The sequence below is a fragment of the Haliotis cracherodii genome, unplaced genomic scaffold, assembly GCF_022045235.1.
Source record: "Haliotis cracherodii isolate W230 unplaced genomic scaffold, xgHalCrac1.p SCAF_11, whole genome shotgun sequence".
NCBI classification, from domain to species: domain Eukaryota; kingdom Metazoa; phylum Mollusca; class Gastropoda; order Lepetellida; family Haliotidae; genus Haliotis; species Haliotis cracherodii.
Genome location: NW_027266266.1, coordinates 33,847,271 through 33,875,267, shown reverse-complemented (window position 1 = coordinate 33,875,267; position 27,997 = coordinate 33,847,271). Strand labels below are relative to the sequence as shown.

The 27,997-nt window shown below is 39.8% G+C and overlaps 1 protein-coding gene across 1 annotated transcript in view; it reads right to left on the bottom strand.

Annotated features, from left to right (window-relative positions):
• Positions 1 to 27,997, bottom strand: part of LOC139456419 (uncharacterized) — a 48,111-nt gene that overhangs the window by 5,044 nt on the left and 15,070 nt on the right. The window contains exons 5-8 of the mRNA XM_071238119.1: positions 26,126 to 26,271; positions 19,726 to 20,330; positions 2,923 to 3,024; positions 355 to 490 (exon numbers count right to left, since the gene is read on the bottom strand). Coding sequence (XP_071094220.1) covers positions 355 to 490; positions 2,923 to 3,024; positions 19,726 to 20,330; positions 26,126 to 26,271 — 989 coding nt within the window. The remainder of the gene's footprint in view (positions 1 to 354; positions 491 to 2,922; positions 3,025 to 19,725; positions 20,331 to 26,125; positions 26,272 to 27,997) is intronic.

Genomic DNA, 27,997 nt, shown 5'->3' with positions numbered 1-27,997 from the left:
CAGAGATTGCTATTATGTGACAAGGTACCTGACCACCCAATCCATGAAGTCACCTCTTACAACCAGCATGGGGGTGATGAAAGACCTATTTTAAACCTGAATCCATATGGGATTCAAAACAATATAATATCAATCATAAACATATTTAACACATGTTGTAAAGGTATACCAAATACTTCTACACAATGAATTTCATAAACAATAAATGCAGGAAAGGCTGTTCTATTAATATGGCTGCCATTGCAATGTTGTACACTTGATTGATTTATGTGATGGTCCAAGGTTATAGCAGATTTTGCTGATCATCTGGAAGAAATATCAGCTGTTTATATGAGGCTGATTGTGTATACCTACCATCTGTCTACAATGTAGGAGACAGCTCTCTGGGACTTGAGGTATCCAAGAGACAGGCATGCACTTTCCCTCACCAGTCGATCCTCGTCCTCCATAATGCTGATCAGCTTATCAACTGTTTCTCGCCTCTGTTTGCCTGACACATCAACAAAAGCAATATGAGGCAAACTTAAGACCACGACACTCAACTTTCGATATATACATATGAGGGGTGATAGGTATGTTCTGAGATTCACATAGAAAGACTTGATCTAAAAACATTATAATGATATATTTTTCATAATAATCCTCTTCCACATTGAAACACTTTTGCCAACAATGTCGGAGAGATTTTAACCTTCTCTTGGCTATTCAAAAAGTTCTCCACAGCTGCTATGATGTCATCATCACTGATAGCTGCATTGCCTAAGAAGGTGTATGTACATGTAGACATTATATCAATCCTACACTGTCATAACTTGTTACAGTTCTTATTGTTCATTGCCGGTGAAAATTCATTTCAATTTGTCCTCACATACAGGTCTTGTCTTCTTAATTTATCGTGTTTGCAATCGTATTGCAAAGTGTCTGTAATACTGTTAGTTGATCTGTCTGGATGTTCATGCCTCATTATTTCCAGTGTCCGGATATCTTGAAGTTACACCACGGGCCTGCTATTTTCGAGATACTATTTTTCGATTGAACTTATTCACTGCGAATGCATGTTCCTCAAGTTTGTCCAAATGTCACAGACCTCTGTTTATTTTACCGAGTAGTCATACCGAAACACTTTCTTCCATTGACTCCAGCTTTTGTGTACATACCTCTGTGACATCATGTATTGTCCACAACCAACAGATATATTACAAATACACAATTTCCTTTATGTGAGCCTCAGAACATAACAATCAACACCCGATATTCATTAAAGCCACGACACTAATACAAACAAGGTGGAGCCACAATTTAAGGCTCAGTAGGTCATCTAAAATTCTCTCCAATAATTTCATAAAGGTCACAACAGAAGGGTAGATGAGACTAGTAAAATATGTGAGGTGAAATGGGGTTTAACATTGTGTTTAAGATTATTGCACTTACACAACGACGAGCAGGTACATGTGTGTACATGTTTGTACTAGTCCAGACCGATGCTGGTTTCATAGTTCTAGACCACTGAGATACCACGTCGTATACTGACTCCGAGCTAACAGACCTTGCTTTATCCCTTTAATGCTGAGTGCCAGGCAGGGTAACAACAAGTACATCTTTTTTATGACATGGCCGAGGATCAAACTACCGACCTTCTGCTCTCCTGGCATATGCTCTATCCACTAGATTCCAACAAAACATGAATTTATCATAATGATAAGCCTTAGGTCTGGGGTAAAGAAACCTTGATTCTCTAAAACAGTTTTATTATTTTTTATCCAACATACTTATTGCATATCAAATTTGTCAATGTTACATACATAAATAGCTGAGGAAATAATATGACAAAGTCTATAGGTTGCTAAAATAACCATGTTTTAAATTAGATGATATGTCTGTGGCCACAATTGATGGGATCATCATTGATATTTTCAGCTTCACTGAAGAAGCTTTCAGGGAAGATGTCCAAAATGCTGCAAAACTAGATATCTAACACATGTGAATGGCCAAGGCCTTAGATGGGTCAGAATGAAAACATGTAGGTCTTGGATGAGCCCACATTTACTAACCAGGTACCTGATGCCCTATTACCTGGCCCTATCTGGGCACCCCTTATATATATAGGTCTTGAGAGCTGGGTACAAAATGTCCAAATGGGAATCGTATTGATGCAGCCCTGGCAAAAATTATTTAGGTACACATACAAAACGATCTGATCATGAATACACTGAATTTAACTGAAACTTTAACTTTGAAATATAAAAAATGCCAGACTGTCAGGCTGCCATCAGGACCAACAGACTTTAGAAGCTGTCATCTTCCCGAGGCAAAGGAGATAACTGACAATAAAAGTTCAGTTTCCACCCCTGCTGAACTAGGCTGGAATTTCTGGGCTCAATCGGAGCACCCCCAGTGGCTATTACGAGTTATATCCATTCTATGCCCCTTAAAACATGTTTTAACTTGGGAATCAACACGTTACAGTGATGATACAGAAATGTCTGAAGAAAGAGCAAAATGACAAGTTCCATGGGACACTGGGGCAGCCATGTTTAAAATCAGATCATAACTCTGTGAGCATGTTTCAGTGACACTATAACTGGGATCATACTTGCCAAGTTTCAGCTTACATAGAACTTCTGACATTGTAATCTATACATTGCATGTTTTTTTACAACAATAGTCAGTTGAGATGTAACTGACATGTAACTCACAAGTATTAGAAGTGTGTAAATATGAAGACTTCTTGAGAGTCGTCATAGACATTCCTTGCAACTACTTCAATAGAACAAATCATTTCAAGCCTAAAGTGGTGAAGTAAGATTCAGGTAATAAAAGTCCCACATTTAACTAGCCAAATTCAGTCATAATGTATAGTTTCAACACTCGTCCAGATTAGTGTCAGGAGGCAGATCCACTCTTACTCATGCTATCACTCACCTGCTTTGGCAAGAGCTATGGCAGCCACTGCCCGGATGTTTGGATCATCATCATGAAGGAGATCAGACAAACCATTCACAATCGCAGGAAAGGAAAACTTGCCTACAACACATCATCGGCATAGATTAATATCAAACACGAAGACTACAACACATCATCGGCATAGATTAATATCAACCACTGAGACAACAACACATCATCAGCATAGATTAATATCAACCACTGAGTCTACAACACATCTTCGGCATAGATTAATATCAACCCCTGAGACAACAACATATCATCAGCATAGATTAATATCAACCACTGAGACTAGAACACATCATCGGCATAGACTAATATCAACCACAGAGACTAGAACACATCATCTGCATAGATCAATATCAACCACTGAGACTACAACACATCATCGGCATAGATCAATATCAACCACTGAGACTACAACACATCATCGGCATAGATTAATATCAAACACGAAGACTACAACTCATCATCGGCATAGATTAATATCAAACACGGAGAGAATAACATATCATCAGCAAAGATTAATATCAAACATGGAAACAATAACATATCATCGGCATAAATTAATATCAAACATGGAGACTACATCATATCATCGGCATAGATTAATACCAAACACTGAGATTACAACACATCATCGGTATATAGATGTTATCATGTGGGTGTGTTTAGGGATGGTAAATATGCTGTATTAGGAATAAACATTGTATTTAACAAGCCTTGGCAATACAGATGTTTTTTATATTTGTATACTTAACCTGCAGTACTCCTTAATGCATTCACTGCTTGTTCTTGACAGAGAAAGCGCTGTGTGAGGTCTTGCTGAAGAAGAAGTTGTTCCACCTTGTTGAGTGGCTAACACAGCTCCCATGTGACCACGGAAGAGGTGACATCACTGATCCGCACATTACTGGTAAAAACAGATCATCTGATGACATCATGGGAGGGCAACTCTGCAACAGGTGGGCCACTTTAGACAAAGTAATGCAGGATAAGTATACAAATATAAAAAATATCCAGATTTCACTAGATATTTTAACTTATCCTGCATAACTCCTTAATGCATCTTTATCAGACAGCATACCTTCAGATGTGATCTTCAATAAACATTCTATAGACTCTAACCAATCAGCAACAGCGATGTCTGGCACTGAGTAACCTTTCCTGTCGGTAGGAGACGAGAGAGTGAGGTATGCGTGATGTCCAAATATAATTGCAGTAATAAAAATTAAGCAAAGCTAAAGTCTAGAACCAATGCGTGCAGCATGTAACCTTCTAGTCTGGGGTGTCTGGGAGAGGTCGAAAGGTTGGTTCCAGACATGCTGGGGCACTGACCTGTTCGGCAACCACAAAAGTGCCAAAGCTGTGGCCACCTTAGACGTCTTCTAAGGCAACATCTTGCGAGAAGTGGCGGGTGAAGACTGTGTCCACTGGAAGCAGCCTTCCATAATGGCATGGATGGAACATTTGCTGTGAAGCATTATGGTACAGGTGACCACCCAGATCTCATGCGGGTTGTTGGCTCAATGAGGGTCCAGTCCCAGTCCCCATAGACCTGAAGAATGATGGCGTGAAGCCATATTGTGATCGTTTTGCGGCTGACTTCCACCTACAATGTCGTAGATACTGGGATGAAAAGGTGGCATTGTTGTCCTCAACCAATCTTTGAGTGTCGAATGAAGCATCGCAGTGCACAAATAGTAGTACTGGACACAGTAGAAGTTCCTGTTCATCTTTAACCCCAAGTATTGAAGATAGGCACAGGATGGTGAAGGATCTATCTGTCTGTCCTTGGAGTTGATTCTTGGCTATGAAGTCCCTTCACAGCCCAAGATGAATGGCTTCCTATGCGCTCCACACTCAAAACTAACATGGGTGATATCCAGAGCATGCAGTTCACTCAATCATGCTGCTGTTGCCAGAGCCAAGAGGAAGACTGTTGCTGGGAGTGCCGGAATCTTGGTTTTCTTTCTATCTTCCGGAACTGCCAAGACAGAGTTAAGGGCCACAAGGTAGGTCTTGATGGTGCTGACCCACAGACAAAGGCACAGAAATAGTAGAAATTCTGTCAAGAATTATAGAAACTCTCGAAGGAACACCACATGTCATCATAAAGGCCCCTGGTGTAAGGTCTGTCGGCCAAGGTGATTGCTTTTGCCGTCCCTGACGAGTAACCCTTGGTGCTTAGGGCTCTTTGTAGATGGACCAGGCATGAAGATGGCTGACGTCTCATTGAGATCCACAAACCAGCCTCTCGCAGGCGCTATTAAAGTCACAGCGAGGCTCTTTGTCAACCTAATCTTTAGAACTACCCTGGGAAGGATCACTGGTGGTGGAAAAGCGTACACTATTAGTTCTTCCCAGGGGACAATGAAGGCATCGACTGCCCAGGCTTGTGGATCCAGCACTGGAGATATGAAGGTCTCGACCTGAAAGTTCTGGCTGGTGGCAAATAGGTCGATGTTGGCGTAGCCGAGGTGTTGACAAATGGAGCTCCAGTTGATCAACTAGTTGGAAGAACCAGAACGTCAGAACAGGGAGGAGGAGTGGGTTGTCCTCTAATTGCAGAGGCACCGATGACGGTGATGTTGTCTGTGGATATGGTGATCTGAGTGCTGAAGCGCCTGTTTTCAGTGAGAGAGAGCCAGGATGAGAGCCTCTATTTCTAGGTTGTTGATGTGCCACTGATGAAGACCACATCCCTGAGTCCGAATCCTTCATGGGGGACGAGGAATATTGGCCAGCAGCATGCGGATGTTGGAAAGAAGGAGCTGCTGTTGTGTTGGGGGGCAGGTATCTGCTATGGTGACGATGTCAGTGGCGGGTCATCTCTCAGTGTGAGTTGAAACTGGTGGCGCAGGATGTTGATAACTTATGGGTCCAATTCTGCTAGTAGAGTCTTATTCTCCAAGCTACAGGTGTCTCGACAATTGGAACTAGGGATGGGACATTCGAGTCGTTGGCATCCGTCGTATCATCACTTATTCTTGTGTCACCATTCCCTCTATGGGAATGGTCACAGCGCGGCTGGTAGGTTCCAGTAGACTTCCCCTTGCCACGGCTACTGCCACGAAAGGCCTTGAAGGCAGTCTTGTCTCTAGCCGTGGAGACACTGGAGTGGGTGGCAGAGACTTGGCCATTGAAGAGGTGGATGCCATTATAGAAAGAGACTTGATGGAGCAATCAATTTTCGTCTCGATGTATGCCAGTCTAGTATCCATGACACAGATGGTTCCTGTACTTGGGTGCTTTGAAGGAGGCGGTAAGTGAAAGCTTGGCTAAGTTTTTGTCATAAGCTGATATCCTGTCTTTGATCATCAGATCAGGATGGACGGATGTTGGATGTTTATCCATCTCTGGACCCTGTGAAGGAGTGACAGTCGCCAGGCAATTCGCTAGCCAGTCAGGGACCTGCTTGAAGCCGAGGTGGGAGTCTACATACAGATGAGTCGGAATGGTAGTTTCTAGAGCACCAGACAAGAGAGCAGCATCTTGAATGGGATGTCTTGCTTCCACTGTGTCTGGATGTTGAACCAGGAGAGGCAGAGCCGTGTGACGAGAAAGAACGGACTGTAGAGGTACCACCAAGATCCATAGGAGGTGCTGTCTCTGTCTCGCGCGGCTGGAGGAGCTAGAAACTGCAAATAACCACCTCTTTAATAACGGTAATATGTAAGGGTAAGACAATGAATTAAGGAAACCAAGCAATATAAAGAATACAGAATGCATGACATGAACAAACGTGACCACGCAATGAATTCAAAATGGCTAATTGGAACGGCAAACACCACCACCAGGCATTTAATAATAATGCTATGGCAGAAATCATATGAAATATATGAAGAGACAAACTGTAAGCAGAATAACAATCACAATGTAATAATAGGGTTGATAAAATCAGCAAAGGATTCAAATAGATTAAGCAGAGTTCTCAAACATGTGACTGTTCTCTAGGTGACAGCTATAATGTGCTGATCAGTGCTGGCCATCATTGTTGCTAATTGGTTGGAGTCAAAGGAGGTATGCCGTCTGATAAAGATGCATTAAGGAGTTATGCAGGATAAGATGATTTTACTAGATATTTTAGCTTAATTCTAAAGTAACCTATCCATTGCAGAGCTGTCCCCCAATGATGTCTTCAGATGATCTGTTTTTACCAGTAATGTGCTGATCAGTGATGTCACCTCTTCCGTGGTCAGTTGGGAGCTGTGTGATAGGGTTAGCCACTCTAACAATTGGAACAACCTTTTCTTCAGCAAGACCTCATACAGCTCTTTCTATGTCAAGAACAAGCAGTGAATGCATTAAGGAGTAATGCAGGATACGTGAAAAAATCAGGATATTTACCATCCCCAAACACACAAATGTGATAACCTCTTTATGAAATAATGTCATTCTTCAATTCTGTTCTCTTCCCATCTCTCACAAACATTACCTAAACACTGCAAGTTTTCCTGGAATGTGCGCATCAATATATATTACGTCAGAAGGTAAGTGATGTGTCAGTCGGACAGTGACAACAGTCAACATAGTTCCAACTGAAATCTGTTTCTTATACAGTGGCGTAACTACAAATAGCCAAAACAACAACTGCCTACACAAATTGTTTCTACTTGCCTTTCACAGCAATCCACTGGTCTGCACTTTTTCAAAGGGAAGCTACTCTAACCCTAGTCTTTGAGACATCACGTTTGTTTAGAATCTGCCTGTCCTGTCATAATGTCACAAAGTGCAGTCAGATGTACACACAGCGACAAAAGTAAACAAGATAACAATTCAGACATATTTTGGTCAATTCTAACTGTTTTCATTTTGGGAAAAGGTTCCAAGCCACAGGGGTCTACAAGCACAGATATGGTAACTGATCCCGCTAGACAAGTATCTTCGCTAAATTGTTTATATCTTCAAAGTTTCTAAAACTTGTAAAATGCCTTAGCTACGTCACAGTTGGACACTGATTTTCAGTATATGAGACTATTCTTTGGATAATCATAGCAGTTAGCCCAGTAGTTTCTCCTGTGGTTAATTCTGACTTGATTTCTAAATGACAAGGGCGATGCCATGTTGGTTTGTAATCACTGAAAGTAGTCCCTACCCAGCTGGAACACAACAATGTTTAATATTGGTTACTTTTAGGTTGTGACATTGATCAACCAAAATACCTATGTACATCAGTTCAATTCGACCTTTGACTTTTGGAAAATCCACGTTAGTCAATCATTTTCTTTATATCAGTTTCAGACATAGTACTTTCGCTGTCTTTGAAGAGCTGTCATGAGACAGTGAAAGTACTATGTCTGAAACTGATATAAAGAAGATGATGGACTAACGTGGAGTTTATTATTTTATTATATATTACATGTACACCGAGTGAACATTTACCTCATTTTTGTATATATATATATATATATATATATATATATATATATATATATATATATATGTATATAATAAAATAATATCGACGGGTATTTGTGTCAGCAAACACATTGATGATTGCGGAAACGGGGAAATTTACCATTTTTCCGTTTTATTAATTGTATACAAGTAACAAGCAGCTGAGACTGGAAAAAGAACAAATGTTTATCCAATTGATGAAACCCAAATTGAACTCTAGAATGTAGTAATAGAATCTCATTTCAATCGTAAATGTTACACTGTTTCTTTACAAATACTGTATATTTTAATTCAAATGTCTCCCTACAATTGTTAAATTACTTGGTGTCGTCGCTGGAATGTGTAAATACATTATGAAGTCACATTTTATTATATATATTATATGTCATTGTCAGTTACACTGAAGAGCTGTCATGAGACAGCGAAAGTACTGTCTGAAACATATAAAGAGAAGATGATGGACTAACGTGGACTTTATCATTTTATTATATATTACATGTACACCGTGTGTATATATATATATATATATATATATGCACACGCACAAATTTAGAGAATGGACATAGAAAAAAATATACTGCATCCCGAAGGACGCATAAAATATTCCTTGTGTCTACAGTGCATCAAGATCAGTAATAGTAACGGGTGTCCCTGTATATCATGCAAATGTTTAATTGAAAAAAGCATAACGTTAAACTCAACACTAAAAAATAAAGAACTTGCCACTTGGATTTGAACTCGATACTTGCAGTTGATGATAATTGCATATTTAGCATCAGCGTAGACAGGAAGTAGATTTGCGACTGCGCAGAAAATGAAAAACTTGCCCGACATATGATCGAGAAGGTAGTTTCAAGTAACATTTGGGCACGTTTTGTTTCCATTCTTTTCTTGAAAATGAATTGTAGTTTGATGGTTATTTAGTTATAACACATAAATCTATAAAATTGCATTTTCGCACAAAAATTGGATGAACAGATAAAAAACAACAACAACCAATCTGTCCGGTGATAGGCTAGGCCTATAGGGCTTTATGAAGTACAGCTCAGCTCAGTCGGTATTCGCAACATTATGAACTGACTTTTATTAACGTGTAGTTAAAATTCATATATCCCCAAATATGTTTAGTAAAGTTAATGAAAAATACAATATAGTTGTTGAAACGTGGACCCAATGAACACAGTGGTTGTGGCCAGGATGTTCAAGGTTTCCACAAGCCATTATGGAATTTCTGTGTGCAGCATTTTCGAGTAAATCTTCGATCAATATGTTGCATTATGTCAATTTACGATGTTTATGATTTGCTTTGAGTGCAATATACCGCACACCTTCTAAAATGTTTTGGTAATGGATGTGCATGAGCTCATTCCTTAGTAACGGTTTCCATGTTTTCCAGATGCCATATTTTGCTGCATAGCTAAAAAACAGTGGGTTTGGGGAGGGAGGTGGGGCTTGCCCCACACACAAAAGCTCGAATTAAATGCTTTTGTAAATAAAGGAATGTTTCATTACCAAAGTAGATAAAAAATACAATGTGTTGGCTGAAATGTGTCTTCGACGGATGTCACTGATAAGGTTGGCGCATGCCATGATGGAACTTCTAATATTGAGTACTTTTTAAATTTAATTTAATATTCAATTTCAAGGTTTAATCATATTAAATCATACAAATCCAACATGGTAATTCTTTCTGCTTATTTTGAGCTTTATTGTATTATTTTTTCAAATATTGATGCTGTCGCATGAAGCTTTATTAGTGGCATCAAACAAACATGGCGGATAGGTGTCCGGTATAATGCAGGTGCACCGATATTGGGGCCATTATTTTCTTCTGCTTATTTTGAACTTTATCACTTACTTTTCAATTATTTGATTCGTCAATGTCTATAGACAAGTCTACTCAGGCATGTTAGAATATCCTCAAACCATTACTGCATTAGCCAAGCTATAATTAGCAGCAAATTAACAAGTCAGCATCCCTACAAGAAGACAGAAACTATTCCATTAGACATCATGAATGAGTGGAGTGCCAATGTATAGGTCTTGCGTAATTGTGTGGTCAGGCGTGGTGATTTGGTTGATTGCCTGTCACTGATTTGTCTATTCTTTTTCAAAATTTCCACTAGGATTGTCCACTATAGGCCCATATAGCATATGGTATGTCATATGAACTATGCTCTGCCATTATCAACTTAAGCAATTTTACCACTGAAATGACTTGAAATGTTCACAACTGTTGCAATTTTCATAATATTGCTGTTCATTTCAGTGTTAATATATTACTTAAGATTTGTGTTGCATGCAGTTAACATTGATTGATGGATACACTTCCAGTTTTTAGCATGTCAAATTGTTGAATAATTTTCAACAGATGACATTTCTGAGGCGTTGAAGAATGTACCATGTAGAGGTGGATGCCCTTGCCTTACCTAGTAGTAGCAGTGAGGAAGAAGACAAACATCAGGAGGTTGCTGATCCCATTCTGAATGACTCAGAGAATACTGACAGTGCAAGTTCTGAGGAAGAAAACATGCAACATTTGTGCCTGGAAGTGATACTGGCACATCTGTTGAGTCTCACAATGAATTGAGGGATGAAGTAGAAAATAACTTGGTGGGACTGCTCGCTGGTTGGGCTGATTACAATAAATGCACACGTTCATCACTAAATGAACGTCTGGATATCCACAGGAAGCAAGGTCTCCGTCTCCCTAAAGACACACACACTCTTTTGAAACACCTAGGAATATTGTAATCACAGAAAAATGTAGAGGTGACTACCTCTATTTAGGGATGGATTCAGGTATTCTAAGGTCATAGTGCAACATCCACAGTTCTTTGAAGGAACCAATATATTGGTCTTACTCAACTTCAACATTGATGGAATTCCTCTGTTCAAGTCATCAAATATGCAGTGGTGGCCAATTTATGCGGTGTGAACAACTTCGATCCATTTATTGTTGCAGCTTGTGGAAAAGCAAAACCAAATCCTGTGGTTGAATATTTGTCTGCCTTTTTAGTTGAACTTCAAGAGATATGTGCCAATGGCATTGATGTGGATAGATGTCATTTTTCAGTGAAAGTAAGTTCTTTCATATGTGATGCTGAAGGTTGGGTCTTTTCGAAAAGTATCAAGGGACATAATGCATACTATAGTTGTGAGTGGTGTGTTGTAAGAAGAACATGGGAACGCCGTGTAGTCTTTGATGTTCAAGAAAATATCCTTAAGCTGAGGACTGATGAAGGATTACATCATATGTTGTACAACGATCATCAAGTTGGAAGGTCTCCTTTGAATTGACATAGGCATACCATGCATCAGTTCCTTCTCTTTTGACTACATGCATCTTGTGTTTCTTGGTGTTGTGAAGAAGACTTGAAACAAGGCCCGAGAGAGTGCAAGTTGTCCCATCAGCAAATAAATATCATCTCAGATAACCTAATGTCACTAAGTGGAAAGATGCCAAGACAATCTGCAAGATAACCATGACCTCTTGAAATGCTGGACAGATAGAAGACAACAGAGTTGCGGCAATTCTTACACTATATTGGTCCAGTTGTTTTACGCAACATGCTGACCAACAGAATGTATCATATTTTCCTTAGATTAACTGTCACAATGTCAGTTCTTTTGGATTTGAAAGCTAACACAAGGAAAGCCTACTTGCAGTATGCAAGTGATTTGATGGTCAAATTTTGTTCAGTCGGGAAAAGAGATATATTGTGTAATCTTACAATGGTCATGCATTGATTCACATGCCAGATGATGTTGAGCATTATGGAGTATCACTCAATGAACTCAGTGCATTCCAGTTTGAAAATTATTTGCAAAAGCTTAATAAGATGGTGAAGAAAGCTAAAAAACACAGTCGTTCAAAGTCAAAAACTCACTAAATTTGAAAAGTCCAAAAGCCAACCCCACAAGAGATCCTTGTCATAATACATAACTACCAAGAAGAAGGATGGTTGTTTGTTTTTAAATGACCAGTCAAGGAGAAGAGAGAAAATGGTTTCTCTGTTTGCAAAATATTGAGCAACCACAGAATAGAAAGCTATTTTTGGAGACCCTGTGATTCCAAACTTCTGAATATTGGTGTCTTGAATTACCTGCACATTGGAAGATATGGCCACGAAAGACTTGTCACAAGAGAGGACATTGAGAGAAAAGTGGTGTTGTCTGCCATTAGACAATAGAAGTCATCTTCCCTTACCACTTTAGCATGGAGTTGAGACATCATAAACGGTATTTCTTTGTTTTATATACTAACAGTTAAAAACTTAATTAATCACATTAATTGCAGCGGCACAATTATGTCTATGTATGTTTGTATCATGCAAGTAATTGCAAAGACAAAATGAAAGGTTTCATAGTATCATGAGTAAATATGTTGCAGTAAACAGACGATGAAGCAAAACTGAATACATTTATAAGTCACATTGAGCTCTTACAAGATTTTGACAGTTTAGATTTGACGATTTGTTACTATATATTTATTCTTATTGTTTAAATACTCAAGTATTTGCACATTGAATCCTTATAGTAGCTGTACCACATATTTTAGAGATGTCAAGATATCTCAGAGAAACTAAATATTTTGTGGATGAGGTATAGCTTTATGATCCTAGATACATATACTTGACCCATACTATTCTCTTATAGTAGAACATGTACACTGTGTGTAACAACATAGGACTAAGGTAAATATTTGTTTGTAGGTACTAGATAAATCATGAAGATGAAGACATGGGCAAGAGTGGTATGGATGGACGCAGACGAGGAGATGGAGGAGGCCATACCGTCTGTGTGGATACATGAAGGAGATGCGATGTCCGACAAGGAAATGGCTTACATTTAACCTAGTGAAGGTAAAATGTAGATCTGGTAAGCATATATCCATTTAATTATTGGTAAACCATCAGGGATGCAGCGATACAGGAAGGGTAGGGTATGATACATATCACTATGCACTGGCTGAAGTAAATCAACATGTATATAGTAATCACAAACTAAATCTTGCATGGTCATGAATGAGTGTATCTCAGATCATACCTTGCAGCCGTTATATGTTATTGTTACTATTGTTTTTCAAGTATTGGATGTGTGCGTTTTACATAGACTCAAAGAGGGAATGCTAGGACTTTGATTTCACAACTACAGTGGAGAACTCTTCAGATGATGAGCAGTTGTGTCAAACACCTGAAAAAAGATTGGCCAAGAAAAAAGTGATGTTGGATTTTGTATCAGGAATGCATATACAGATCACAATGAAGGGACTAATATTTTTATTTGCATCTTTACACTCAATATGTTAGTGTATATATTTTAGCATTTTATTAGAGTTGGTTTTTTTATTGATCTTCACTTTCTCAAGTTGACATAGTAGAAATAATATGTATTTCATACTTCTTTAATATCATTGGAAATTACTTAACAGTTGCAGTTTTAATAACAATGTTGCTTCTGTACACAAACAGAACTTTTCATCTTTCATCTGCTTATAGTACAAATATTGCAATCAATAACTCACTAAATTTGTAATGTTGGTGCCATATTATGCAGATCTTGATTCACATATTTGGTTTATTTAGGGATTACAATGTAACCTTAGTGGAATCCTTTTTGTTTATTCTAAATAGATCAAGGTGAAGACTTGGGTCTCTACGCTGGAGCATCAGCTAAGCATGCAATACCTCATTGTAGTTCAGGTAGGACTAAGAAACACATATTTTTTTGAAGCAGTTTTGTATCTTTACTCAAATTGTGAAAATATATTGAATATTTACAGACAAGATTTAGTTGGCAGTATGGATTTGCTCAAAGATACATTGTCAAGCAACATTACATAAGCATTTATAGGATAAAGCTCATATTTGAACATGTGTTTGCAAAATACCCCTATTATGCATACATATTTCAACCTAGAATGTCATGTATGGTATTTAATACTTGTACTTTGTGGGTTTAAGACATTTACATTTTGCAAATTTAAAAGATTATGTATTTCCACCACTGACATCATGATCTGAAAAAGAAATATAGACTGAACCACAAAAGAAACGTCACCCCAAGTAACATTGCATGAAAAGTTGTCATTTAAGTATCTGGGTAATTTTTGTCAAAGTTTCTAAAATTTAGCATTACCTTGTCTGAAAAAATGAAATTTGATGATAAAAAACAAAGCAGATAACAATAAAACCGATCGCCAAAATGCATCACGGCAATGGCCATGGTAACCCAATGCACGGGAGTTCCGTGTAAATTGAAATGCACATGAGTTCCCCCATCTCTTGCCCAGTTAGAATCCAACCAGATCGGATAACATTCTTTCGTTATTGAATTGCTACCACATGCCAAGATTAACAAGAAATCAGAGACAGCAAATCCTTGCACGATTTCAAGCTGGACAAACCGACCGGGAAGTAGCCAATGCATTTCAAGTCCTTGTAAGAACCATTTACATGCTCCAGCAACGGTACCAGACCACCAACACTACAGATGACCGACCACGTAGTGGAAGACCAAGGGACACCATCCGACGTCAGGATCGTCAGATTGTGCGACAGCATCTTCAAGATCGCGTTGTTACTGCTGCGGAAACTGCTCGACAGACCATGGGGACACACCAGCGACACATTATTGCGGACACCGTGTGTCGACGATTGACGAGCAGACACCTCCACTGTCACAGGCCACACCGAGGACCCATTATGACACCACGTCATCGCCGGGCAACACAGCACTAATATTGGCGCCACCAGCAGTGGGGAAGAGTCCTCTTCTCAGACGAGAGCCGTTACTGTATCTCATCAGCAGATGGCAGAGAAAGAGTATGGCAACACTGTGGGGAACATTATTCTGATGCTTGTGTTGTTGAGAGAGACTCATGGGGTGGTCCGAGCATCATGGTGTGGGATGGAGGGTCGGCCCTGTGATGTTCCAGAACATTGGTCCAGGAAGAGGCAATAGTGTCACAGCAGCTCGGTACATTGATCAAGTCTTGAGACCACATGACCATACCTCATTTGGCACGTCGCCGCAACCACGGGTTTCAGCATGATAACACCCATGCACACACTGTGAGAGCTACAAGAGACTTCCTCCAGCAGAATGGCATCAGAACCATGCAGTGGCCTGCACTCAGTCCCGATTTAAATCCCATTGAACACCTTTAGGATCTGTGGGACGAGATTCAAAGACGGCTGAATGACGTCCGATTAAGGCCCACAACTGCAGCTGAACTGCGTCAGGCGTTCCCCAGAGTGTGGGCTCAAGTGCCTATGGCCTTCATCAACCGCCTCATCCATTCCATGTATCGACGTTGCATGGCAGTCATCAATGCACATGGCGGACACACGAGATACTGACTTGTGATGCCATTTTCTCAGAGATTAGTGTTGTGTTTCACTTTGAGAATATTTGACACTTTAATTTCAACCTTGATGATCAGTTTTGCCAAGTTTCATCTTTTTATTATGTCTCACAGTATGTTTACATTGTTTGAACAAACAAGGTTTCTCCTATAACTATCCATGGTGATGTTTCTTTTGCAGTTCAGTATATTTTTGTTTACAGGAAATATACCACCTTTCCCTGAACAACAGGCATACAGTATCACAAACTTTTCAAACATGTCACAATACCCTATGATGTAATTTGTAGTATTTTGTTGCCAGTCACACCGGCGAAATTCAAGTGGCTAAAATGATTATAAATGAGAAATACATACATGTATACTATTTTTTCAAATTAACTTTCATTATTAAGACTTTATTACATATGAATGCAGTTTATCAGGTTGGTGTTTAGTTGCTATAAGATTACTTGAACTCTGCCCTTAGCCCTTGGATCCCCTTTACGATCTATCAACTCTAGCTTTACGATCATTAGGGTCAGGTACCCATTTAGTTGCTATTAGATTACTCGAACTCTGTCCTTAGCCCTAGTCTGGACCAGACAATCCAGTGATTGACATCATGAGCATCGACCTACGCAATTTATATGATGACATGCATCAACCAAGTCAGTGATCCTGACCACCCAATCCGGTTAGTTGCCTCTTACGACAATTATGGGTTGCTGAGGACCTATTCTAACCCGGATCTTCATGGGTGTGGTTGAATTAATATACTTATCATGACTTTGCATATATGCATGACTGTTTTGATTTTCATACCACATATGAAGTTCAAATGTTCTTTGTACAGAAAAAGTACCGAAGGGTTGGCTGGGCGAATGCCAATTACCATGTAAAAAAGGCAATGCTGAGGTAAAATAAAGTGAATTAGTGAAGGGTTACAGTAGCTCAGTACGTAGAACTCAAGCCTATGGAGCAATAGAAGTCTGGTACTAGAAGTGGTTGAGTCGGTAGTCCTGACAATGTGTGAAGGTATTTACTTTTTATGTATACTTCAGTGTGAAAGAGTTTTCTGAAGTTGAGAAAAGTGATATTTTCATTGCAGTGAATCTAACACAAGTAAATGTGCAATTCTGTATGTAATGAGTCAACAGATGAATGTTCTTTAAGAAGCATACATTGTTTACCAACAAAAGATCCACCATGGTCACATCCATATGAAATGGAAAGTAAAACGTTTGTTTCTGTGGGTGTTTTTATGCAAACAAATGACAAATAACAAGAAACAAGCGTATAGTCGACGAAGTCATCTATATCCCCAACCCATTTAACACATTATGGTCCCAAACCAGGTAACTGACCCAACATTTCTCTTAGCCCATGTCAAAATAGCTGTAATGGAAATTATAAAATAAACATTTCTAAAACTCCTTAATATCAAATGGCACCTGTTCTGTATGTAATTTATATATGGACATGCAATGTTTGGCAAGGAAATATTTAACAGTTTATTTGTTATACTCCATAAGTGAACCCACCATATATGAAAACTTAAATCCATCTTGTTGCCATGTAAACGTAAAAAATAAAAAATTCTAAAATTCCTAAATAGCAAAAGGCCTCAGTTCAGTATGTGCCTCATAGACATGCAAACTTTTGTAAGAAAGTTTTGAATGGGTTTTGAGTTATGCTCCGGAAACCAACTCTATCCTATAGAACCTAAGTCCAACTGGTTGCCATGGAAACGTAAAAAAATAAATAATTTTTTTTTTCCTAAATAGCAAAAGGCACCAGTTCAGTATGTGCCTGGTAGACATGCAAAGTTTTGTAAGAAAGTATTTAACGGTTTTTGAGTTACGCTCCGGAAACGAACACCACCCTTATAGAACCTAAGTACAACTTGTTACCATGGAAACGTAAAAAATAAAAATTTCTAAAATTCCTACATAGCAAAAGGCACAACTTCAGTATGTGACTGATAGATATGCCAAGTTTCGATCAAATACACTGAATTATTTTCGAGTTCTGCCCAAAAAAAGGAAATGATTACGGACGGACGGACGGACGGACGGACAGACTGGCTGATCGCTATATCACCCTGCATTATATGCCGGGGAGATAATAATGACAGATGGTCATTTATGGAGTGTTCTTGCCGTTTGTTATTCTCTCGAAAATGTTTCATTACAAACTGTAAATATCTCCTTTAACTCGTCAATCGAGATGGTTTGTTTCACAAAGCTCCATTGTTGTTCCTTGACCAGCGCGTATTCTTTCACTTCTGACAGCAGTCTCCTAGTTTTCAGGAATAATTTTTTGTTAAAGTTGATTTTGTACATAATCGTATCTAAATGTATGATAAAGAATTTTTGTGACCCTAAATATCTTTTAATACTTTTGTTTATATTGTTTAAGATTTTGCAAACACAGAACCACTTTTAAGTTGCAAATGTATGAGGGTTGGTGAGCCATCCCTGTGTGTCAGGTAAAGAGAATTTACGTTTCAAGGTTTTACATTTGTAATGAAATAATTTAATTTTCTGGTAGACAGAAAGATATTCCATATGTCTCATGAAATATCATGTTTCTCTCATCTCGTGACGAGGGGAAAAGGAGATATTTTCACTCGTGGCTATGCCACTAAATATAGCCTTCGGCAGCACATTTTATAGCAAGCACTAGTTTCTGAAAGCACTTTTATTTTCAACGTTATTTATATTTCGTTATTACACTTTTGATTGAACTATTGTCATACAAGGGTTACCTCCTCTGAAATTGTCTCCCTTTATCGTAGTGTCAAGCCCATACACAAACTGTTTTACGTTACTTTCACATTGACAAGGCAAATAATGACAGATGGTCATTTATGGAGTTAATCTTTTGCTGTTGGTTATTCATTTCATATTTCACTTGACATATGAAATATCCTCTATTTACTGCCTCATTGCAAGATAATTGGAAAGTTTATAATGAGGAGTGGGTGAGTGAGAGAGTATGGTTTAATGCCACTTTCAGCAATACTCTAGCAATATCATGGTGGGGGACACTGGAAATGGGCTTCACACATTATACCCATGTGGGGAATCAACCCGGGTCTTCGGTGTGACAAGTGAAAGCTCAAATCACTAGGTTACCACACTGCCCCTTATAATAATAAGGAAGTGGTGTTAATCCACATGCAAATAATAAAAAAGTTGGTCAATGATTATATATACATCAAAAACATCGATCTATACTTTGAATTTGCATCCTCAGATATTTTACTGGTTATTTTTCAGGATGATGACAAAGTCACTTATGTTGAAGATCAATATGAAGGGGAAGAAGGACAAGACTGCCTTCTCCACTTGTGTATGGTAATATATGTTAGGCAAATTGGTTACCACCCTAATTAACCTATAGCTTAGCTTAATTATTGTTTAACTGAAAGAAAATGGTTAGTTGTTTGGTGTGTATAATGATCATCTAGAATATTTCTCAAATCTTGAACACAGGCAATTTCTGAAAGTGTCCTGCCACAGGGAAGCCACCACTTCATGAGCTGATGCTGTACTGAAAGACGGTTTCTAGGTTTACAACTGGTCCCCTGATACATGCACGTTGAAACATACAACTTGAAACATACACATTGAAACATACACAATGAAGCAACGTAGAAATTATGTTGAGATAACGTTGAAATAATGTTGAAGCAACATTAAAAAAATGTTGAAGCAACATTGAAAAATGATGTTGAAACCCAACTTTGAATTGTCATCGTCAGTTCAATTTTCATATGAAACCAATTTGCAATGTTGTTTCAACGTTGAAGAGTAACGTTGTTTCAACGCTGTTTCAATGTTCTTATGCCTGCTGGGTACTTGACCTTGATATTTACATCTCTATCAGCATATGACCCCATCGGATATAGTGTTTATCTGCAGGCTTTATCCTGCCGAGAGGTACCCATAATATGATAGAGATAGATATCACACACTGAGACTACAGGTTTCATAAAGGAATTAAACGTCCTGATTGCTATTGCTCACCCAAACTCTGTATGGTAGTGATGCGGAGTGTGCTGTCCATGCCAATCACTTCCCTCAGTGAGAGATAGGCAATAGCGTACTCCTCAATCCTGTTGTAGAAACAGTGTGGGTCAGCATTCATGTTGTTGCTGCATGCCTGGTTATACACAAACTTGCTGACTGTTTTCTTCAGATCGAAGATATCCTTATACATCAGATTAACAAACAGTTTCTTCTTATCTTCAGAATACTGCTCAACTATCTTGTCACCATAGTCAAGCACAAATGCATCTTTAAAGTCTTTCCATGGTACCTCTGTTCTTCCTTCAAAATGCCTGTCCCAGAAATCATAACTGAGACCAGATCTGGCCAGTGATGCTTGTTGATTGGAAGGGTTAGTTGTCACATCCTCCTCCCCCAGATACTCCGTGGCAAAGTCCAAGCCATGGGTAAAGTTGATGTTGATCTTCATCCCATGTGTAGTCACTAAGTCCTGGGTGGTTGCAGCCTCTCTCTCATGATGGAGAAGAATGTTGTGGATGCAGTCTATCAACTTGGGTACATTTTCTCTGTACAGTGTGTCCTTGAAGACAAAAACCCAGTTGATTTTCGCTAACATTAAACGCCTGGAATGAAAAAGCAAACAAAACGTAACTAGTCATGATCAATCATATTAGGACCAGTTGTGGTTATGACACTGAAAACAGATAGAAGAGTGAGTGAGAGAGTGAGTTGGGTTTAACGCCGCTTTTAACAGTTTTCCAGTTATATCGCGGTGTGTCAGCTTAATGTGGGAGGAAAGCCCCAAGTGAAGCAGGTCTCAGACGTTTACCACTCGGTGAAACCCACGAGCACCGGTATGGTGCTGACAAACCTTGAAACATAATCAGGGCGAACCAGGATTCGAACCCACAATCATAGATTTTTGGCATGCCCAAAGGATGCAACTCTGCACAGCGAATTGTGGCGCCTTAGATGATTGGGCCATCTGTGCCCCCAAGAGATGTAAGACTCTATGGTCCCATCTGTTTGCAGTACTGCCGACAAAGGTCACAAGTTTTTGCATGCCAAATTGCCACATATCTCAACATTTTTGAAAGTACAAAAGTGACTTCTTGCAATATTACCACCACTGCTGATTTGTTGAATATCAGACCTGACTTGTGTGGGGCCAAGTACAGTTCCAACTTCATCTTCCTTTAAGTCTCATAGAGATACAAAAACTGTAAAATGATGGACAGGGGAACATGAGAGAGATGGCTAACAGAAAACCACTTCCTGATATAGGATTCCTACTATTCCAATCCAGTGACAAAAGTAGAGTTTCATTAAATATGAAAGTTCCAGAGGATGGCCAGGTAGAACATGGGGGATTAACCATCTGTATATTCAGATACTAGGTTGTAAACCCTCATCTTGATGGTATATAGCTTCGATATAAATTGCCATGAAGCAGATGGGATATATGCTGTCATCATATAAACAGATAGGATATAATAATTCATGGATGAGGTTCATTTATATCACACTACTTTGCATACTGTCTAAGCATCACAACAGTTTATACCCTATCTGTTTATATCCAATGTTTATTCCCATCAGTTTTTATCCCATCAGTTCAGAACCCATCTGATTAAATCCCATCTGTTTAAGTCCGATCTGTGTAAAGTCCATCTGTTTATATCCTAACTGTTTATATCCCATCTCTTTATATCCCATCTGTTTAAATCCCATCAGTTTATATCCCATCTGTTTAAATCTCATCTGTTTATATCCCATCTGTTTATATCCCATCTGTTTAAATTCGGGGTGACTATTGGTCTGGAAATCATTATTGCGATAACTATTGCTATTGAAAGAAACTATTGAGATAACTATTGATATTGCAACCAACTATTGCGATAAATATCGATAGTTTTCAGATGGATTTAGAGTTGATTTAAACCTTGGAACTGAAGTTTCCTTTGAATGTGATAACCATAACAACAAATTAAAAGTAAAGTTTTAGATATGACTGATTTGTTTTTTCTTTACCCTGTTAGTAAATTATTTAAGAAAAAGAAACTTCCACATTACTATGTGGAAATTACTGCCACTCATGATGAAAAGAAAAACAAATTTGAACAGCATTGCATGTATCTTATTGATATGGTAAATGCAATCGAAGCTATCAATATTCTTTACTGAAATCGATACTATTGATCGTAAACTGAATTAACAATCGATTTAATTACTTCAAGTTCTTACCAATATCGATATTTCGATTTATCGTGACACCCCTAGTTTAAATCCCATCTCCTTATACCCCAGATGTTTATAACACATCTCTATATAACACATCTCTATATATACCCCATCTGTTCATATCCCATCTCTTTTTCCCCATATGTTGATATCACATCTCTATATACCCCATCTGTTACACCCAATCTGTTTACATCTATACCACAACAGAAGAACCTTTTCTGAATATGTCCCATCTGTAGATCACATCAGTTTATATCCCTCTCTTTACATATATATCACAACAGTTCTACTAAAATCTAAATATTTTTTATATTTGTATACTTATCCTGCATTACTCCTTAAAGCATTTACTGCTTGTTTTTGACAGAGAAAGCGCTGTGAGAGGTCTTGCTGAAGACAAGTTGTTCCAACTAGTTGTAGGGCTAAGTCTGTTACCTTCTGACGTAATATATATTAATGCGCACATACCAGGAAAACTTGCAATGTTTACGTAATGTTTGTGAGAGATGGGAAGAGATTTTTCGGGCACAGAATTGAAGAATGACATTATTTGATAAAGAGTTTATCACACTTGTGTGTTTGTGGATGGTAAATATCCTGATTTTTTTACTTATCCTGCATTACTCCTTAATACATTCACTGCTTGTTTTTGGCATAGAAAGGGCAGTGAGAGGTCTTGCTGAAGAAGAAGTTGTTCCAACTGGTTGAGTGGCTAACCCTATCACACATCTACCATGTGACCACGGAAGAGGTGACATCACTGATCAGCATATTACTGGTAAAAACAGATCATCTGAAGACATCATGGCAGGGCAGCTCTGCAACAGGTGGGCCTCTTTGAGTAATGTGGGATAAGTGTACAAATATAGAAAATATCTAGATTTTACAAGATTTTTTAATTCATCCTGCATTACTCCTTAATGCATCTGTATCTGACAGTACGGAGGAGGGCATACCATCAGATGTGTTTTTCCAAAACTCTCCTTCGTCTCCACTAATCAGCAACAGTGATGTCCGGCATCGAGTGACCATTCCTGTTGGCAGGGAAGGAGAGAGTCAGGTATGTGACGTCCAGGTATCATTGCAGTAAAAGAAATTAAACAGAGTTAAAGTCTAGAACTGACATACCGAGCCAGTGCATGTAGCATGTCACCTTCTTGTCTAGGGTGTCACACACCGGAGAGGTTGACAGGTCGGCTCCCGACATGTGGAAGCGTCAGTGGCGTCTAGGGACAGTGACCTTTTGGGTAACCACCACAAGGCCAAAGTTATGGATGCCTTCCAAAGGTGACATCTCTTAGGTAGTGGCCAGCGAAGACGTTGTCTGAATGCCAGAAACAGCCTTCCATAATGGCGAAGATGGAGCAGTTACGTAACAGCATTTGGACTTCCGGAGTTCTGGTACTGCCCTACAGATGACGCTTGTGTTGCAGAAACAGGACAAATTCAGCCGAGAAATGGGGTGATGCAGTGGTAGGATCCTGGTGTACCTCCTTGCAGAAACTCTCAAAGGAGCGCCACATGTCGTCATAAAGGCCCCTGGTGGAAGGTCTGTGGGCCAAGGTGATGGCTTTTGTTACCCTTGCCGAATAACCTTTGGCGCTTGGGGCTCTTTGTAGATGGACCAGGCGTGAAGATGTAACCTGTCTGGAGCCATGTGGGGCTGTCTGCTGTGAGGGTGGATCAGCAGGTTTGGCAAGTCTGGAAGTTTGAGGGGGTTGGTGGATGATGTTCCTCCACGAACCAGCCACCAAGGCGCTATCAAAGTCAGAGCAAGGCTCTAGATCATAGATCGGGTAGCGCGATGGAAAAGGTGGTTTGCTGAAACTCTGCCCCAGCAGAGCAGAGGCAAGTTCTGGTCCATATCGTGAGCCATGGCTCTGAAGACATCGGGAGGAGAAGACTGAAGAGACTGCAGCGTATCTCCAACCTTAAAGCCAACATACGTCGGTTTGTCATCATCTTTTGATAACTCAGGCAGAAAAGTGAGATAGCCAAGCCATAGCCAGGCTGTCGTCACAATCCATCGTTGACATTGATTGTGTAGATGTAGATGAAGGGACTGGTGTACTGGTCGATGGTCCATGGACCTCCGACGTAGTCGAATCCGTCTTGGTCGACGCCGTCGAGGCTAGTACTGCCGTCGTGATCTGGGCTATCAAAGCCAGGTCGATATGAAAGTGAGACGAGGGGGACGATCGATCATTATCTCTACGATGATGATCTCCCAAAAACTCCCTTTGAGAGCTTCGCACATCCCCGTGGGGACGAGCGCTACGATCTCTAACTGTAGAAGTACTACGATCCCCATCGTAGTTATCGTCCGAATCGAACTCCAGACGACCTCGAAGGCGATGAACGTCCTCGTGTCGTTTACAGTCTCACGGCGAGGCACTCGACCTGTCGTCCCGGGGCGGGAACGACTTGTAGAGTGGGATCCGTGTTCACTGTCGACCTGCACGACGTCCCTATCGTCGTTGGTAGGACATGACGGACCGACTGGGGACCGTAGTCCCCTCATGGTCCTCGTCACAAGCCGGTCCCAACGTAACAGGGGAGGCTGAGTGACGCTCTCGATCAACCGATTGACGAAGATCAGTCGTGCGTGTAGTATCATCAGCAGGCAAAAGGTCACGTGTCTTGTCGAAAACATAAGTTGACTGGGGCTGGTCTTATAAACTGATTTCTTGGGTGTGGCCGACGCGCCACCCCCAGGCCCAGATCAAGAGGCTGCAGAGTCCAGGGATCCACCCGATGACCTACTCTGCTTGTAGCACTGGTATCAATTAAAGATATCAATTAAAGTTTATTAAAGTGATCACATTCTTTACAACGTTTATCCCACGAACACGTTGAAAATCCATCCTTAATTATGCAGGAAGGACAATACTTGTGATGATCAACTTTAGACAGCATACTTTGACACAAGGCAGAAAAGCCCGACATATTGCCACGTGTGAAATCAAGTCAAACAGTGAAACACGTGTTGAACACAAACAATGGATTACCAAGGATTACATTCCAGGAGTCTACAGGTAAGACATACTATTATTCCTGTATTAGAACAACAACTGCAGACACACGATAAGTACTAGTAGAATACAAACTAGCAGTATATCGCGAAAGTCCTTCTCGAACGACCAGCTCAGGGGCACCCTGAGAGATTTGTTATATGTCATAGGGAGGTGCGTGCGCAACCGGACGGAAACAAGTTTATTGTTTAAATTCCAGCTTCTGGCTTCCTTTTAACGTGCGACTAGAGGTATGAGATACCCATTTTGTACGACTGAAAACAGACTAAAACATAAATTATATCTAGATTTTAGTAGAACTGTTGAGATATATATGTAAAGAGAGGGGATATAAACTGATGTGATCTACAGATGGGACATATTCAGAAAAGGTTCATCTGTTGTGGTATAGATGTCAACAGATGGGGTATAACAGATGGGGCTTAAACAGATGGGATATAAAGAGATGGGATATAAACAGATAGGATATAAACAGATGGAATTTACACAGATGGGACTTAAACAGATGGGATATAATCAGATGGGTTCTGAACTGATGGGATAAAAACTGATGGGAATAAACATTGGATATAAACAGATAGGGTATAAACTGTTGTGATGCTTAGACAGTATGCAAAGTAGTGTGATATAAATGAACCTCATCCATGAATTATTATATCCTATCTGTTTATATGATGACAGCATATATCCCATCTGCTTCATGGCAATTTATATCGAAGCTATATATCATCAAGATGAGGGTTTACAACCTAGTATCTGAATATACAGATGGTTAATCCCCCATGTTCTACCTGGCCATCCTCTGGAACTTTCATATTTAATGAAACTCTACTTTTGTCACTGGATTGGAATAGTAGGAATCCTATATCAGGAAGTGGTTTTCTGTTAGCCATCTCTCTCATGTTCCCCTGTCCATCATTTTACAGTTTTTGTATCTCTATGAAGATGAAGATGGAACTGTTAAAAGTTAAAAATCAACCTCAACCGTACATGTAACATATGTACATCACAACAGTAAAAATCCCTTCTATACAGCTATATCACTATGAGGAAATATACAGCTTCTCACTCAATGCATACTATGATTAATGTTTGCAATGTGTATGCATCTGTCTGCTCCCATGTTGTAATGCTATACTCACGTTCCACCACTGAGAATGGGAGCCAGGTCCCGGTAAGTGCTGAGCCCGACTGGGAACACAGCAGAGTCAGAAATGTAGGCCAGGGCAAGTTCATCATTCAGCTGCTTGTCAGATGCAGAATCCTTTGACAATATTGGCAGGAATGCCTGTCATCAAAAAGGGGAACATATCGAATGGAGGAAAGAGCACAGGTATTACTGCCGACATTAGCATGTTTACAAGGATTTGTATGTAACACATAGAAAGAAAATAATTACTTGACACATTCAGAATCAGTGTGAGAGTTCTGTTCACTAATCTTATTTGCACAAAACCAACAACATCCAAAATTACAAAGTGACAGAAGCTACATGCCAAAGGTGATTAACATTAAACTGAGTGAACGCTGCAGGTCTACTTACACAAAATCAAGTTTGTCATGCAGGCTCTATTCAATAAACAGTAACATGACTGAATTTATTCCCAAGTGTCCACCAAAAGAACTAAATAAATGGAAGAGAATAGTGGGACACTGAGCTGCCCATTAAACAGGTAGCTGAAACTTCTTCTGCCTGGAGACACATTGTACCACAATACTAGAAGAGAAACAGCATCTGCCTGGAGACACCTTGTACCACTATACAGGAAGAGAAACACCATCTGCCTGGAGACACATTCTAACACAATACTGGAAGAGAAACACCATCTGCCTAGAGACACATTGTATCACTATACTGGAAGAGAAACAGCATCTGCCTGGAGACACATTGTACTACTATACTGGTAGAGAAACACCATCTGCCTGGAGACACATTGTAACACAATACTGGTAGAGAAACAGCATCTGCCTGGAGACACATTTTACCGCTATACTGGAAGAGAAACAGCATCTGCCTAGAGACACATTGTACCACTATACTGGAAGAGAAACAGCATCTGCCTGGAAACACATTGTAACACAATACTAGAAGAGAAACACCATCTGCCTGGAGACACATTGTAACACTATACTGGAAGAGAAAAACCATCTGCCTGGAGACACATTGTACCACTACATTGGAAGAGAAACACCACCTGCCTGGAGACACATTGTACCACTATACTGGAAGAGAAACACCATCTGCCTGGAGACACAATGTAACACAATACTGGAAGAGAAACAGCATCTGCCTGGAGACACCTTGTACCACGATATTGGAAGAGAAACACCATCTGCCTGGAGACACATTGTACCACTATACTCGAAAAGAAACACCATCTGCCTGGAGACACATTGTACCACTATACTGGAAGAGGAACACCATCTGCCTGGAGACACCTTGTACCACTACACTGGAAGAGAAACACCATCTGCCTGGAGAAACATTGTACCACGATACTTGAAGAGAAACACCATCTGCCTGGAGACACATTGTACCACGATACTTGAAGAGAAACACCATCTGCCTGGAGACACCTTGTACAACTATGCTGGAAGAGAAACACCATCTGCCTGGAAACACATTGTAACACAATACTAGAAGAGAAACACCATCTGCCTGGAGACACATTGTAACACTATACTGGAAGAGAAAAACCATCTGCCTGGAGACACATTGTACCACTACATTGGAAGAGAAACACCACCTGCCTGGAGACACATTGTACCACTATACTGGAAGAGAAACACCATCTGCCTGGAGACACAATGTAACACAATACTGGAAGAGAAACAGCATCTGCCTGGAGACACCTTGTACCACGATATTGGAAGAGAAACACCATCTGCCTGGAGACACATTGTACCACTATACTCGAAAAGAAACACCATCTGCCTGGAGACACAATGTAACACAATACTGGAAGAGAAACAGCATCTGCCTGGAGACACCTTGTACCACGATATTGGAAGAG